This window comes from Dendrobates tinctorius, unplaced genomic scaffold (assembly GCF_039654945.1).
Source record: "Dendrobates tinctorius isolate UK_male_01 unplaced genomic scaffold, ASM3965494v1 ptg000028l, whole genome shotgun sequence".
Taxonomy (NCBI): Eukaryota; Metazoa; Chordata; class Amphibia; order Anura; family Dendrobatidae; genus Dendrobates; species Dendrobates tinctorius.
This window is the reverse complement of record NW_027361696.1, coordinates 5,274,363-5,289,142: the sequence shown is the minus strand read 5'-3', so window position 1 is coordinate 5,289,142 and position 14,780 is coordinate 5,274,363. Positions and strand designations below refer to the sequence as shown.

Below are 14,780 nucleotides of genomic sequence, written 5' to 3'. Positions count from 1 at the left end.
CGTGGTAATAAGACATGCAAGCAGATTTTTTTCTTTCACATGTAGACTGGTCCCCTCTTACCAAGTATCAGTTCCAGGCAATTTTTAAACAGTTGGCACTGGGCAGCCGTCCTATATGGTGTTACTAAGAGGTTGTGAATCAGAAGCCCTGCATTCCCTGTGTGAACACTGCCACATGCGGATTATTTCTTCTGCACTGGTGTACCACACGGCCAGTCCCTGATTGTAGGCTGGCTGTTTCATTTGGTATTTATGCACCTGTGCAGCTGCCATTTTACTTGGGTCCGCTGCACCCTGTATTAGTGCAGATGCATTTAGGCCTGTCTGGTTTGTATCTGAATTTTTAAACCGTGCCTAGAAAGAAACGGCACTAATCCAAGGGAATACGGGATGCATCCTTTCCGAATTGGAGCAGCCACTGAAGCAGTTAGGGCAGGAGTATCAGAGGCCGAGGTGCAGAGAATTGGTCGATGGAAATCCGCATGCTTTGCCAGATATATAAGACCTGATTTGCTCAAGTAACACATCTGGTCTCTTACAGGCGATGGTAAGCCCGCAGTTTGGGTGCTAGGACATTCATATTTCTACTGGGCGAATAAAAGGGCCGAACTACGGCCAGGTGGAAAAAAATCTTGGCTTCCCGGGACTGGAGGTAAACTGGAGAGGTATCAGAGGCCTCCAGTGGCAACTGATTTTCCCAGAAATAGTCAACATCGCTAAGAGGGCCAGTGATATTAGTGTTACATGCCTTTGGTAATGATTTGGGTAAGAAAAAAAGTGCTGAGCTCTGTACAGTGATGTCATCAGACATAGAGCGTGTCTTTTGCCGGATATGGTTGTGGTGTGGTCGGAGATAGTGCCACGAGCCGTCTGGCACGGAGCAAGGGACACAAAAGCTATTCAGAGAGCAAAACGTAAGATCAATGTGGGGATTGTGAGATTTGTAAAAGGAAGATATGGCATCGTGTTTCGCCACCACCAGCTGGAAGGGGAAAACTCTGCACTATTGAGACCAGATGGAATTCACCTCAATGACATTAGGCTTGACACATTTTTGTCCGGCTTGCAGGACGGAGTGGAACAGGCCCTGATGCTGATGGGTGGAGGTAGGAGTCCTGTGTAGGTCATATACAGGATCCTCCGTGGCGGAAGTGTTGAGCGGGGCATAGGTTTGTAACTGCTCATTGGCTGGCTTGCTTGTTGCTCATAGACAGGGCCTGCGGCGATGAGCCCGTTGCAAAATGTAATTGCCCTTCTCTGCGGATGTATTTAATAAACTGTGACCGACCTGTTTCAACCTATCTAGGCCTGTTTAGTGTTTCATTATGGGTTTTGGCAGGAGGTGGAAGGCACTGTTTAAGACACACGGGTCTTAGGGCGGCAGCTTGGGTGACTCGGGATCTGTGAAGCAGCAGCTCGGGTGGTTCGCAGTCTGTAGAGCTTCAGCTTGCTTGGCTCGGGATCTATGGGGCGGCAACTCGAGTGGCTCGGGATCTGTGGAGCTGCAGCTCGAGTGGCTCAGGATCCTTGGGGCGGCTGCTCGAGTGGCTCAGGATCTGTGGAGCTGCAGCTCGAGTGGCTCGGGATCTGTGGGGCAGCAGCTCGGGTGGCTCGCGATCTGTGAGGGGGCAGCTCCAGTGGCATTGTCTGGTCCTCGGCCGTTGCCTACTCCTCCAGATTTCCTGTAGTTTTCTGGCTCCTCTTAGTAGCTGTCTTTTTGTTGTTGTTAGAGTCGTCTGAGAGGAATTGTGTAGATTTGGTGTCGGTGCGCAGGTGGATCCGGAGCGAGCATCTCTCCCCTCTGCATAAAATGAAATGTCCTCGTAATTTCGGGGAGGTCACAGCCTCTGGATTTTGCCCTTTGTGTGTTATTTTTGTGCAGAGCGTCTGAATGCGCCACAGATGCAGACTTCCTTGATCAGCCATTGTCTCAGGGCTTAATAGTTATGCAAATGATGCGAGCGGAAGTTGGCAGAAAAGCGGGCACCGAGCGGGCAATGGGGAATCCATATTCCCTTCCCTTATTTTTGTGACAAATACAAGCTGAGCCGGTTTTGTTTACTGACGTCTTTCCAGAAGGAGAGATTATCTGTAGCCTCCAGCCGGGGTCTCGCGGGGCACGAGGCGATGATACCAGTACTTAGGATCTGGAAGACATTAGCTTAAAAAAAAATGAATCATTTCTCCGATAATTAGAAACTGGGTCCACAATCACGACGGGAGGCGGGAGAAACCGAAGCCAGCTCTGCAAATGGACGTTCTGACGACAATTACATACAGTGTGACTTCTCATCAGCTTCTGGGAGCTTAATATCCAAACTGTCCAATCGGGGCCCCAGCAGGTGATGGTTGGGGGTTATCTGTATATGGCATTACAGTCGCTGGGAGAAAGGAGCACATGGTGGCTCTTCCCATTCATCTGCTGGATTGTCTCCCTGGTTGCGCCAAAATATTGATGCAGCAGTGATGCATCAGGGTCATACAGCTCACATTGTTGCTGCAGGAAAGGCATCTGCAGGATGAGCTGATAAGACTGTTGGATGGCACCACTTACCACCCAGTCCCTCTGCCGCACTTTCTCCCCACCAGTCCTGACCTCTTGCCACCCTCTCGCTCGCCAGATCCTGATCACTCTACCAATTTCTTTCCCACCGGTCGTGCCCCTCCGCCGCACTCTCTCCCGCTGGTCCCAGCCACCCTGTCTCCCGCCTGTCCTGCACTCCTCTGCCGCTCTGTCTCCCGTCGGTCCCCTCATGAATTTTTCATCTGTTACTTGTGTCAATCACATTAGGACAAGCAGGCACAATGCTCCTCTGCAAGTATATCTGTCTTTCCCCTATCTCTCCACCTGTCCCTGTTGTTGCTGCAGCCTTTCTGGGCATCGCTTCAGTGGCTCTTCCAGATACAGTATGCCAAGAATGACCACCCATAATCCGGCAATTGTGTCATAAAATTCAAAGTCAAGAGTAGTGAGATGTTAGACACGTGACCTTTGTTTCGGGGGCGTCTCCTAGACCGGCATTGGGGGCTGTTATCTCACTGATACAAGACTACAGAGTAGAGAAGCCATGGCATCCATTAAAGCCCATGGGTGCATGTTATATATGGAGAAGTCATCAACAGGCTAAAAAAGTGGATTGATGAAATGTTGTATCGTAGGTTGCGGCTGTGACATCGTGGGTCGTGGCTGTGACATGCACTTTGGCGGTTTGTGCTCTTTTTTTGCTTACATGACTTCTTTTTTTTTATTACAGGTGTGCAGTGGACAACAGAGTGACCCGCGTGGCCTGGCTGAACCGCAGCACCATTTTATATACTGGCAATGACAAGTGGTCCATAGACCCCCGAGTAGTACTTGTAGCTAACACCAAGAGCCAGTACAGCATTGAGATCCAGAATGTGGGCATTTATGACGAGGGACCCTACACCTGCTCCGTACAGACAGACAATCACCCCAAAACCTCCCGTGTGCACCTTATTGTACAAGGTAAGTGTCACAGCCATCAGGTCACTATTGCAATGTTCTGCAGGCTCTGGAGGGGGTCATGACTGGTGCAATGTTCTGCAGGATCTGGAGGGTGCTCAAAACTAGTGCAATGTTCTGGAGGATCGTCAAGGCTGGTGAAGTGCTCTGCAGATTCTGGAGGGTTGGCAGGGCTGGTGTAATTCTCTGGAGGGTGGACAGGACTGGTGCAATGCTTTGGAGAGTGGTCAGGGCTGGTGCAATGCTCTGCCAGTTCTGGAGGGGGGTGAAGGACTGGTGCAATACTCTGCAAATTCTGGAGGGTGGTCAGGTCTAGTGCAGTGCTCTGCAGGCTTTGGGAGGGTGGTCAGGTCTAGTGCAGTGCTCTGCAGGCTCTGGAGGGTGGTCAGGTCTAGTGCAGTGCTCTGCAGGCTCTGGAGGGTCGTCAGGACTGGTGCAATGCTCTGGACGGTGGTCAGGGCTGGTGCAATGCTCTGGAGCGCTCTTTATCTGTGGAGCTTGGCACGGTCTTTTGCCGCCGGTCCCTGTATCTGCCCTGCTGTATTGTGCTCAAACCTTTGTGCGTCCTCATCTTCGTGGCATTAATCTCCCTTTCCTGACCATTGTTTGCGGCTTAATTGCTTGGTCATGGCCGTTTTACATCTGCGCTGCGGAGATGCAGGGTCTGTGAAGGGGAGTCAGACGTTCAGGATTCAGGGGGAGCTGTATTTACCCTCTGCTGTGTCACACATAGATAAGAAGAGATTTGGGGGGATTCGTACCATCCCACAGAGGCAAAATTTTCTCAGTTCATAGAAGATTTAATCTGCAATTTCCTCTGGGATGCTGAGCTAATAATTTCCAGAAAAGCAAGATAAGCCGCAAAAGCCAACAAGCAAACTGTCTCCGTGTAGCAACACAGGACATGAGTAATATGTATGCTCTATATCGAAGGTCGGGTGGGGGGCTTAATATTTGACATATATCGCAATTCGGGGAATTATACATGATATATTGCAGTTTGGAGGAATTATACATGATATATCGCAGGTCGGGGGTAATATATGATGTATATTGCAGGTCGGGGGGATAATATATCACAGGTTGGGGGAATTATACATGATATATCGCAGGTCGGGGGTAATATATGATGTATATTGCAGGTTGGGGGGATAATATCATATATCACAGGTTGGGGGAATTATTAATGATATATCGCAGGTCGGGGGTAATATATGATGTATATTGCAGGTCGGGGGGATAATATCATATATCACAGGTCGGAGGAATTATACATGATATATCGCAGGTCAAGGGGTTTATAGGTGATATATTGCAGGTCGGAAGGATTATACATTATATATCGCAGGTCGGAAGGATTATACATTATATATCGCAGGTCGGGGGGGATAATGCATGATATATCGCAGGTCGGGTGGATTATATATGACATATATTGTCCGTCAGTGGAATAATATATGGTACCATATAGTGCAGATCAGGGGGATTATATATGACTAGCTATGGACCCGTTCTATGCCTGGGTGGCGGGCATTTTTATTGGTATATGGTCTCCCATCTTGGTATGTGCTGCACCCCTCATCCCTATCCTGGTATGCATGGTCCCATCACCCCCTATTCTGGTATGTATGGTAGCTCTCATCCCCCAATCCTGGTATGTATGGTCCCCTCACCCCCTATCCTGGTATGCATGATACCTCTCATCCCCCTATCCTGGTATGCATGGTCCCCTCACCCCCCTATCCTGGTATGCATGGTACTCCCTCATCCCTATCCTGGTATGTATGGTCCCCTCACCCCCTATCCTGGTATGCATGGTCCCCTCACCCCCTATCCTGGTATGTATGGTCCCCTCACCCCCTATCCTGGTATGCATGGTCCCCTCACCCCCTATCCTGGTATGCATGGTACCCGTCACCCCCTATCCTGGTATGCATGGTACCCCTCACCCCCCAATCCTGGTATGCATGGTACTCCCTCATCCCCCAATTCTGGTATGCATGGTACTCCCTCATCCCTCAATCCTACACACACACAAAAAAAAAATTTATATTCACCCTTCTTTCCTGTGCTCCAGCGCTGTCACCATCGTTCTGCTGGAGGCCGGGTCAGGAGTGCGACCGGAATCGCGCATGCCCATAGCGCTGTCCGGCACCATATTGCTGAAGACACACTGCAAATGTGTCTTCAGTAAAATGGTGCCGGATCGCGCTATGCGCATGCACGATTCCGGCCACACTCCTGCCCTGGCCTCCGGCCGAAGAGCAGCGCTACCGGTCAGTTAAGTATGTAAGTATGACGTTGGAGATGGCGGTATGCAGTGTGTACGGTACCGCCATCTCCGGCGCCATACACACTCCTCACTGCGGGATGCCTCATTCTGTCTCGAGCCAGACTACGCAGGTGCATCGCGCTTGCGCAGTCTATAAAGGCTTCAGACGCTTAGCCCGTTATATTATAGATGTATATCACAGGCCGGGATTTTGTATGCTGTATCATAGGTTGGTGAGGATTTTATGATATCGCTGGTCATGGGGATAATATATGATATATTGCAGGTTGGGGAGATTAGATTTGATATATCGCAGGACGAGATTATATATGATACATCGCAGGTTGAGGGGATTATATATGACGCATATCACAAGTCCGTGGGATAATGTATGATACGTTATGTCGCAGATCGGAAAAATTATGTATGACGTATATTGCAGTTTGTGGGGATTATATATGACATATATCGCAGGTCAGGGGATTATATATGGCGTATATCACAGGTCAGGGGGATAGAATATAATGTACTGGGGGGAAAAAGTGTGTCTTATGGTCCGAAAAATATGGTATACCACACGTCTGGGGGTAATAAATGATATATCGCAGGTCGGAGGGATTATACAGTGGGTACATAAAGTGTTCAGACCTCTTTAAATTTTTCACTCTGTTTCATTGCAGCCATTTGGTAAATTCAAAAAAGTTCACTTTTTTTCTCATTAATGTACACTCTGCACCCCATCTTGATTGAAAAAAAAAAAACAGAAATGTAGACATTTTTGCATATTTATTTAAAAAAAAAAAAACCCTGAAATATCACATGGTCATAAGTATTCAGACCTTTGCTCAGTATTGAGTAGAAGTACCCTTTTGAGCTAGTACAGCCTTGACTCTTCTTGGGAATGATGCAACATGTTTTCCACACCTGGATTTGGGGATCCTCTGCCATTCTTCCTTGCAGATCCCCTACAGTTCCATCAGATTGGATGGTGAACGTTGGTGGACAGCCATTTTCAGATCTCTCCAGAGATTGTGTTTAGGTCAGGGCTCTGGCTGGGCCAGTCAACAATGGTCAGAGTTGTTCTAAAGCCACGTCTTTGTTATTTTAGCTGTGTGCTTAGGGTCATTGTCTCGTTGGAAGGTGAACCTTCGGCCAAGTTTGAGGTTCAGAGCACTCTGGAAGAGGTTTTCATCCAAGCTATCTCTGTACTTGGCCGCATTCATGTTTCCTTCAGTTGCAACCAGTCGTCCTGTCCCTGCAGCTGAAAAACACCACGATGTTTCACTGTTGGGACTGTATTGGGCAGGTGATGAGCAGTGCCTGGTTTTCTCCACAAATACCGGTTAGAATCATCACCAAAAAGGTCTATCTTCGCCTCATCAGACCAGAGAATCTTATTTCTCATAATCTAGGAGTCCTTCATGTGTTTTTTAGCAAACTCTATGCGGGCTTTCATATGTCTTGCACTGAGGAGAGGCTTCCATTGGGCCACTCTGCCATGAAGGCCCAACTTGTGGAGGGCTGCAATGATAGTTGACTCTGTGGAACTTTCTCCCATCTCCCTACTGCATCTGTGGAGCTCAGCCACAGTGATCTTGGGGTTCTTCATTACCCCTCTCACCAAGGCTCTTCTCCCACAATTGCTCGGTTTGGCTGGACAGCTAGGTCTAGGAAGACTTCTGGTGGTCTCAAACTTCTTCCATTTAGGGATTATGGAGGCCACTGTGCTCTTAGGAACCTTGAGTACTGCAGAAATTCTTTTGTAAACTTGACCAGATCTGTGCCTTGCCACAATTCTGCCTTTGAGATCCTTGGCCATTTCCTTTGACCTCATGATTCTCATTTGGTCTGACATACACTGTGAACTGTGAGGTCTTAGGTCGATTTCACATTTCCGTTAAAGGCCGCAGCGTCGGCCTGCGCACGGCCGCCGCTAAGCCCCGCCCCTGCCGCGCCTCCGCCGGTAGCTCCGCCTCTGGGCACATGACGCTGCATGCGTCATGCGTCCCCTATTTTTTTCACTGAGGACGCAGGCCGTGTGCAGTATGCGTTTTGGCGACGCCTGCATCCTTTTGACGGTGCGCCGACCAGCGCCAAACGCAACCTGTTGCAATTCGGTTGCGCTCGGCGCACCGTCAAAAGGACGCAGGCGCCGCCAAACGCATACTGTGCACGGCCTGCGTCCTCAGTGATAAAGATAGGGGACGCATGATGCATGCAGCGTCATGCGCCCGGAGGCGTGGCAGGGGGCGGGGCTTAGCGGTGAACGTGCACGGGACGACGCTGCGGCCTTTAACGCAAATGTGAAACCGGCGTTATATAGACAGGTGTTTGCCTTTCCAAATCAAGTCCTGTCAGTTAAATTAAACACAGCTGGACTCCAATGAAGGAGTAGAACAATCTCAAGGAGGATCACAAGGAAATGGACAGCATGTGACTTAAATATGAGTGTCTGGACAAAGGGTCTGAATACTTATGACCATGTGATATTTCGGTTTCAGTGTTTATGATATATCGCAGGTCGGGGTATTATATGTGATATATTACAGATTGGGGGATTATGTATGATGTATTGCGCAGGTCGAAGGAATTATATATGAGGTATATCTCAGGCCGAGGGGGTAATATATATTATATTGCAGGTCAGAGGGTAATATATGACTTATATCTCAAGCCAAGGGGTAATATATAATATACTGAAGGTCGGGGAGTATTATATTAGACCGGGGTCACACTGCGTTATAGGTAGTCCGTTGATGGACTGCGTTACACCGCGGTGTAACGCAGTTAGTTAACGCCGCCATTGAGCCCCATTGTCTGTTGCATCGCGACACATGCCGTAAAGCGGCAACGCATTCGCGATGTGCCGTCATTCGCTGATGGAGCCTCGGGCACGGCCTGCAGCGTCTGAGGCTCCGTCACCACTAGCGCAGATGAATCATCTGTGCTAGCACAGATGATTCATCTGCGCTAGCAGGTATAGCATAACGCGATTGCGTTATGCTATACCGTTAGCAGCCTGTCAACACTATGCGTTGAATGGGCTGCTAAAACGTGATGTGAACCTGGGCTTAGATGTATATCGCAGGTCGGGTATTATATATAATGTTTATCGCAGATCGGGGAGGATTATATTAGTTGTTTATCACAGGTCAGGGGTAATATATGATGTATAGCGCAGATCGGGGGGTAATATGATGTATATTGCAGGTCGACTGCTATTATATAATGTATATTGGAAATCTGGGGGGTAATATATGAAATATATCGTATCTCATGTGGATTACACATGATGTATATCGCACGTCGGAAGAATTATATGATGTATGTTGCACGTCATGGGGATGCTATATGATATATCACATGTCGGGGGGATTATATATGACACAAGTCCGTGGGATAATATATCATACCATATGTCGCAGATCGGATGAATTATGTATGGCATATATTGCAGGTCAGGGTATTATATATGACGTATATCACAGGTCAGTGGGATAGGATATAATATATTGCAGGTCAGGGGGGTTGTATATGACATATGTTGCAGGTCGGGGGAATTATGTATGACGTATATAGCTGTTCAGAAGGATTATTTATGATATATTGCAAGTCGGATAGGATTATATATGATGTGTATCACAGGTCGAGGGAATATTATATGACATACATCGCAGGTCGGAAGGATCTGACGTATTTCACAGGTCGGAGGGATTATAAATGATATATCGCAAGTCGGGTGGTATTTATGATATATCACAGGTTGGGGAGGATTATATATGACATAGCAGGTCGAGGTGGATTATGTATGATTGGAGTTGAGCGACTTTGGTCGGATCAGGTTTCGTGAAACCCGAATGAAACAAAATTTGAGTCGGATGAAACTGGTCCGACTAGGGCAAAAAAAAGTCGGAGTTTCGTCCGAAACCCGACCCCAATGCAAGTCAATGGGAAATAAAAGTCGGCATTGAGCGGATGACATTTATCCACTCAATGCCGACTTTTATTCCCCATTGACTTGGATTGGGGTCGGGTTTTGGACGAAACTCCGACTTTTTTTTGCCCTAGTCGGACCAGTTTCATCCGACTCAAATTTTGTTTCATTCGTGTTTCACGAAACCCGATCCGACCAAAGTCGGACCACAGTCGCTCAACTCTATGTATGATATATCGCAGGTCGGTGGTATTTTATATGACGAATATCGCGTATTAGAGGGATTTTGTATGATACCGCTGTCTTCAAAAGTTTACATACCCCGGCAGAAATTTTCCTTTCTTGGCCTTTTTTCAGAGAATATGAATGATAGCGTCAAAACGTTTTCTCCACTCATGGTTAGTGGTTGGGTGAAGCCATTTATTGTCAAACTACTGTGTTTTCTCTTTCTAAATCATAATGACAACTCAAAACATCCAAATGACCATGATCAAAAGTTTACATACCCCATTTCTTAATGTTGTGTATTGCCCTCTCTAACATCAATGACAGCTTGAAATCTTTTGTGGTAGTTGTGGATGAGGTTGTGCTCTCTAGTTTCAGGATTGGATCAGGATCTTCAAGGTATTGCAAATGTTGTTCTTCATGTGGGGTGCATCTGCAGTGCAGTTGATCCATCTCAAGTTGTGCTTCATATATCCTCTCTCATTTGGTCTGCTGTTATAGTAGCATTTCATCAAATCCCAGGTTCTCTTGCCTTGTCCATGTATGGTTTGTTCCAGTAGCCCATTTATCATCAGATTGTCCTGGTTCCTTGACATAAGATGCAGACCTTTTTAATCCGGACGACATTATTATTATTAATATTATTATTTATTATCATAGCGCCATTTATTCCATGGCGCTTCACATCTTTGTTCTTACGTAACACTTTATGTTTATTGATGTAGGCACTATAGTGTTAGTAGTCTTGCCCGAGGACCACTACTGGTAAGTTATTTCTAACATGGCAGAACCAGGATTTATACCCCAGTCTCCTACATTGGTGGTTGTGCACTTTAACCACTACGCTATAACAGCCACCTAAGGTAGGTATGATAGTGTTAGGAGCCTTGGTATATAATTTATTTAATTTATTTTTCACTTTTGCACTTAACTATTACACTATACCACTATATAGTAATATGGTCACCCTTCTCCTCAGTGTGATATAGTAATATAATGTACAGCTCTGGCAAGAATTAAGAGACCACTGCACAGTTTTATAAAAATCAGCTTCTCTACATGTCTGACAGCCGTTCCATTCCAGTGTCAGTTGAATTCCAACCAGAGTACACCTCATTATACTTAATGTACTTCTGATTAGGAGATCACCTGAACCAAATCTTATTTAACGAAGGAAAGTAAAAAAAAACCCTGCTGTGGTGTTCACAATCCTCTTGCAATAGGATAAGCTGGATGGCAAAACAAGTGATAGTAATATCCCAAAAGTAATAGGAATGAAAAAATAACTTTTAACCATGCCAAAAGAGTTGAAAAGAAAAGTATTGAGTGAGGAAAAGAAGGACTCAATTCTGGTTTTACTTGCAGAGGGGTACAGTGAGCGTCAAGTTGACTATCCACTGACCGGGATGACTGTCATCTTATTTGAATGTCAATCAGTAACCGCAGGATGACATCAAGTGACCTACAAAAGGAATGGCAAATGGCAGCTGGGTGAAATGCACGTTAAGAACAGTTCGTAACAGGCTCCTAGAAGCATGTAAATGTAGAAAAAAGCCTTTCATCAATGAGAAGCAAATGAGAGCCAGGCTGAAGTTTGCCAAAGACCATAAGGATTGGACCATAGAGGACTGGAGTAAGGTAATCTTCTCTGATGAGTCTTAATTTTCAGCTTTGCCCAACACCTGGTCGTCTAGTGGTTAGACGGAGACTTGGAGAGACGTACAAGCCACAGTGTCTTGCACCCACTGTGAAATTTGGTGGAGGATCAGTGATGATCTGGGGTCTGGTTATGCTTCAGTAAGGCTGGAATTGGGCAGGTTAATATTTGCGAAGGACGTATAAATCAAGACGCATACAAGGTTATCCTGGAAAAACAGTTTATTTCTTCTGCTCAGGCAATGTTCCCCAACTCTGAGGACTGTTTTTTTTTCCAGCAGGACAATTAGCCATGCCACGCAGCTAGGTCAATCAGTGTGTGGATGAAGGACCACGACATCAAATCCCTTTCATGGCCAGCCTAATCTCCAGATCTGAACCCCATTGAAAACCTCTGGAATGTAATCAGGAGGAAGATGGATAGTCACAAGCCATCACACAAAGGAGAACTTCTTAAATTTTTGTACCAGGAGTGGCATAAGGTCACCCATAAGCAGTGTGAAAGACTGGAGGAATGCATGCCAAGATGCATGAAAGCTGTGATTAAAAATATGGTTATTCCACAAAATATTGATTTCTGAACTCCTCCTGAGTTAAAACATTAGTATTATTTCCAAATGATTATGAACTTATTTTGTTAGCATTATTTGAGGTCTGCAAGCAGTGCATTTTTTTTGTTATTTTGGCCATTTCTCATTTTCTGAAAATAAATATAACATTTAGTGCTTGGAAATTGGAAGACCTGTTGTCAGTAGTTTATAGAATAAAAGAGCAATTTACATTTTACTCAAAAATATACCTATAAAGAGAAACATCAGACAAACTGAAAATTTTGCCGTGGTCTCTTAATTTTTGCCAGAGCTGTATATAGTAATATGGCCGCCCTTCTCCTCAGTGTGATATAGTAATATATATATATATATATATATATATATATATATATATATCTGCCCTTCTCCTCAGTGTGATAAAGTAATATATGTAGTAATATGGCCGCCCCTTCTTCTCAGTGTGATATAGTAACATGTATAATATGGCCGCCCTTCTCCTCAGTGTGATATAACAATATGGTCGCCCTTCTCCTCAGTGTCATATATAAATATGGCCGCCCTTCTTCTCAGTGTTTTATATAAATATGGCCGCTCTTCTTCTCAGTGTGATATAGTAATATGTAGTAATATGATCTTCCCTTCTCCTCAGTGATCATATAGTAATATGGCCACTTTTCCCCTCAGTGGTGATATAGTATTGTACATAGAAATATGGCAGCCCTTCTCCTCAGCGACAGCTGTAAGCTCCATCCATGGAATCTCTGATTATTCCACCACAGCCCCAGACACTGCTCAGAAAGGGACTATTCTCCTCACAGAATTCTCCCATATAAGAAGGGCCACAGGTTCTTATTAGGATTTAGGTCTGGTGATGACAGGACGGGTCATTATTATCCATGTTTCTGGCCTTTCCTGGCGCTGAGCTGTTGAGACTTTGATGCTGTGATGGAGCCTTGCCTTGCAGAACAATCTTTGTTTTCTAGATAGACGCCGACTTTTTCCTGCTCGGTTGCTATCAGGAAGTGTCTTCTAATCACCGGCGGGAGGTTTGGAAGGAGATTTTTTTTCCATCTTCAACCAGATAAGGTTCAACAAGCTCCCATTGCAGTGCCCATCTCCTCCTTGCTGGTGTCTGAGGTAAAATTTAGGTTTTTACCTGGTACGGAACCAGCCATGGCCCGTCCATAGCTTCATCTTATCAATCCATAACACCTGAGAACAATCTGTATCAGATATTTCTTTGCCTAATTCTGACGTTTTTACTTTTGTATGAAGACTGTCTGGGAGGCCAGGGGGGGAGCTCTGACGGCTTTCTGGGAGGCCAAGGAGGCTCTGATGGCTGTCTGGGAGGCCAAGGAGGCTCTGACGGCTGTTTGGGAGGCCAGCGTTTGACAGCGGTATTTAGCTAGTTAATAGGCGCGGGTGGATCGCGATTCCACCTGCGCCTATTGCAGGCACATGTCAGCTGTTGAAAACAGCTGACATGTCTCGTCTTTGATGCTGGCTCACTGCCGGAGCCCTCATCAAAGCAGGGGTACTGCCATTGGACGTACTATTCCATCCAATGGCAGTAAGGGGTTAAGAAACAACAGTTTATAGTCTACATTATGACGTCCGAGACACTACATACATTTGCATCGATGTCAGTAGCAAAAGCAATTGTTCAAAAGTGTTTTGCAGATGACTTTCGTTTTTAGTCAGTGTCAGATGCTTCTTGAATAAGATTCCAGCAATAGTCAGCCAGCATTGACATACTCCACTTTCCCCTCCATCAGCGCAATGTCTTGGTGAAATCTTTCACCGTGTTCATCACTAACGGCACCAAAATTGGCTGGAAAAAAGTCCAAGTGAGAATGTAGAAAATGCATTTTTAGTGACATATTGCATTTCATCAAATGATATGCTGTGAGCATGTTGTCCATGAGTTGTTCAAAGTTTGGTGCCCTGATGTTGCCAAGCTAGTTGAAGGTCACATCTTTAAAGGCTCTCCATGCCACTTGTTCAGCACCTTGCAAAACACCATCAAAGCTACTGTCATTCATTATATCTCTGATCTGTGGGCCAATAAAAATACCTTCTTTAATCTTTGCATCACTTATTCTTGGAAATTTCTGTTGCAAGTAAGAAAAGGCTTCCGATTCTTAGTTCATTGCTTTGACAAAATTCTTCATAAGCCCAAGTTTAATATGCAAAGGAGGGAGAAATATCTTTGCTGGATCAATGAGAGGATTGTTTAACATTCTTCTATCCAGCAACCAGGTTTTCATGGAGTGGCCAGTCCTTTCTGAAATAGTACATTTCTCGTACACGACTGTCCCACTCACAAATAAAACAACAATACTTGGTATATCCAAGCTGCAGTCCAAGAAGAAGTGCAACAACTTTTACATCACCACATATGTTCCAGTTATAATTTCTATTAATGTGGGTCAACAGTAACTCCATATTCTCATACGTTTCTTTCATGTGTATGACATGTCCAATAGGTATAGAAGCATAGATATTTCCGTTGTGTAGTAAAACAGCCTTCAGACTTAAAACTGATGAGTCAATGAACAGTTGCCATTCCTTCGGGTCATGTTCGCATCCAAGATCACGTGACAACCCCAAGACATCGTTGCAAAAGGTTAAACTATCGACATGGCTGAAAAATTGATT

At 45.5% G+C, this 14,780-nt stretch overlaps 1 protein-coding gene across 6 annotated transcripts in view; it reads left to right on the top strand.

The window, feature by feature from the left end:
* The window catches only part of LOC141085046 (protein CEPU-1-like), a 1,055,154-nt gene that overhangs the window by 719,321 nt on the left and 321,053 nt on the right, over window positions 1–14,780 (top strand). For all 6 annotated transcript variants that reach the window (XM_073570040.1, XM_073570042.1, XM_073570041.1 and 3 more), the window contains exon 3: window positions 3,255–3,487. In XM_073570040.1, the coding sequence (XP_073426141.1) occupies window positions 3,255–3,487 (233 nt within the window). The remainder of the gene's footprint in view (window positions 1–3,254; window positions 3,488–14,780) is intronic.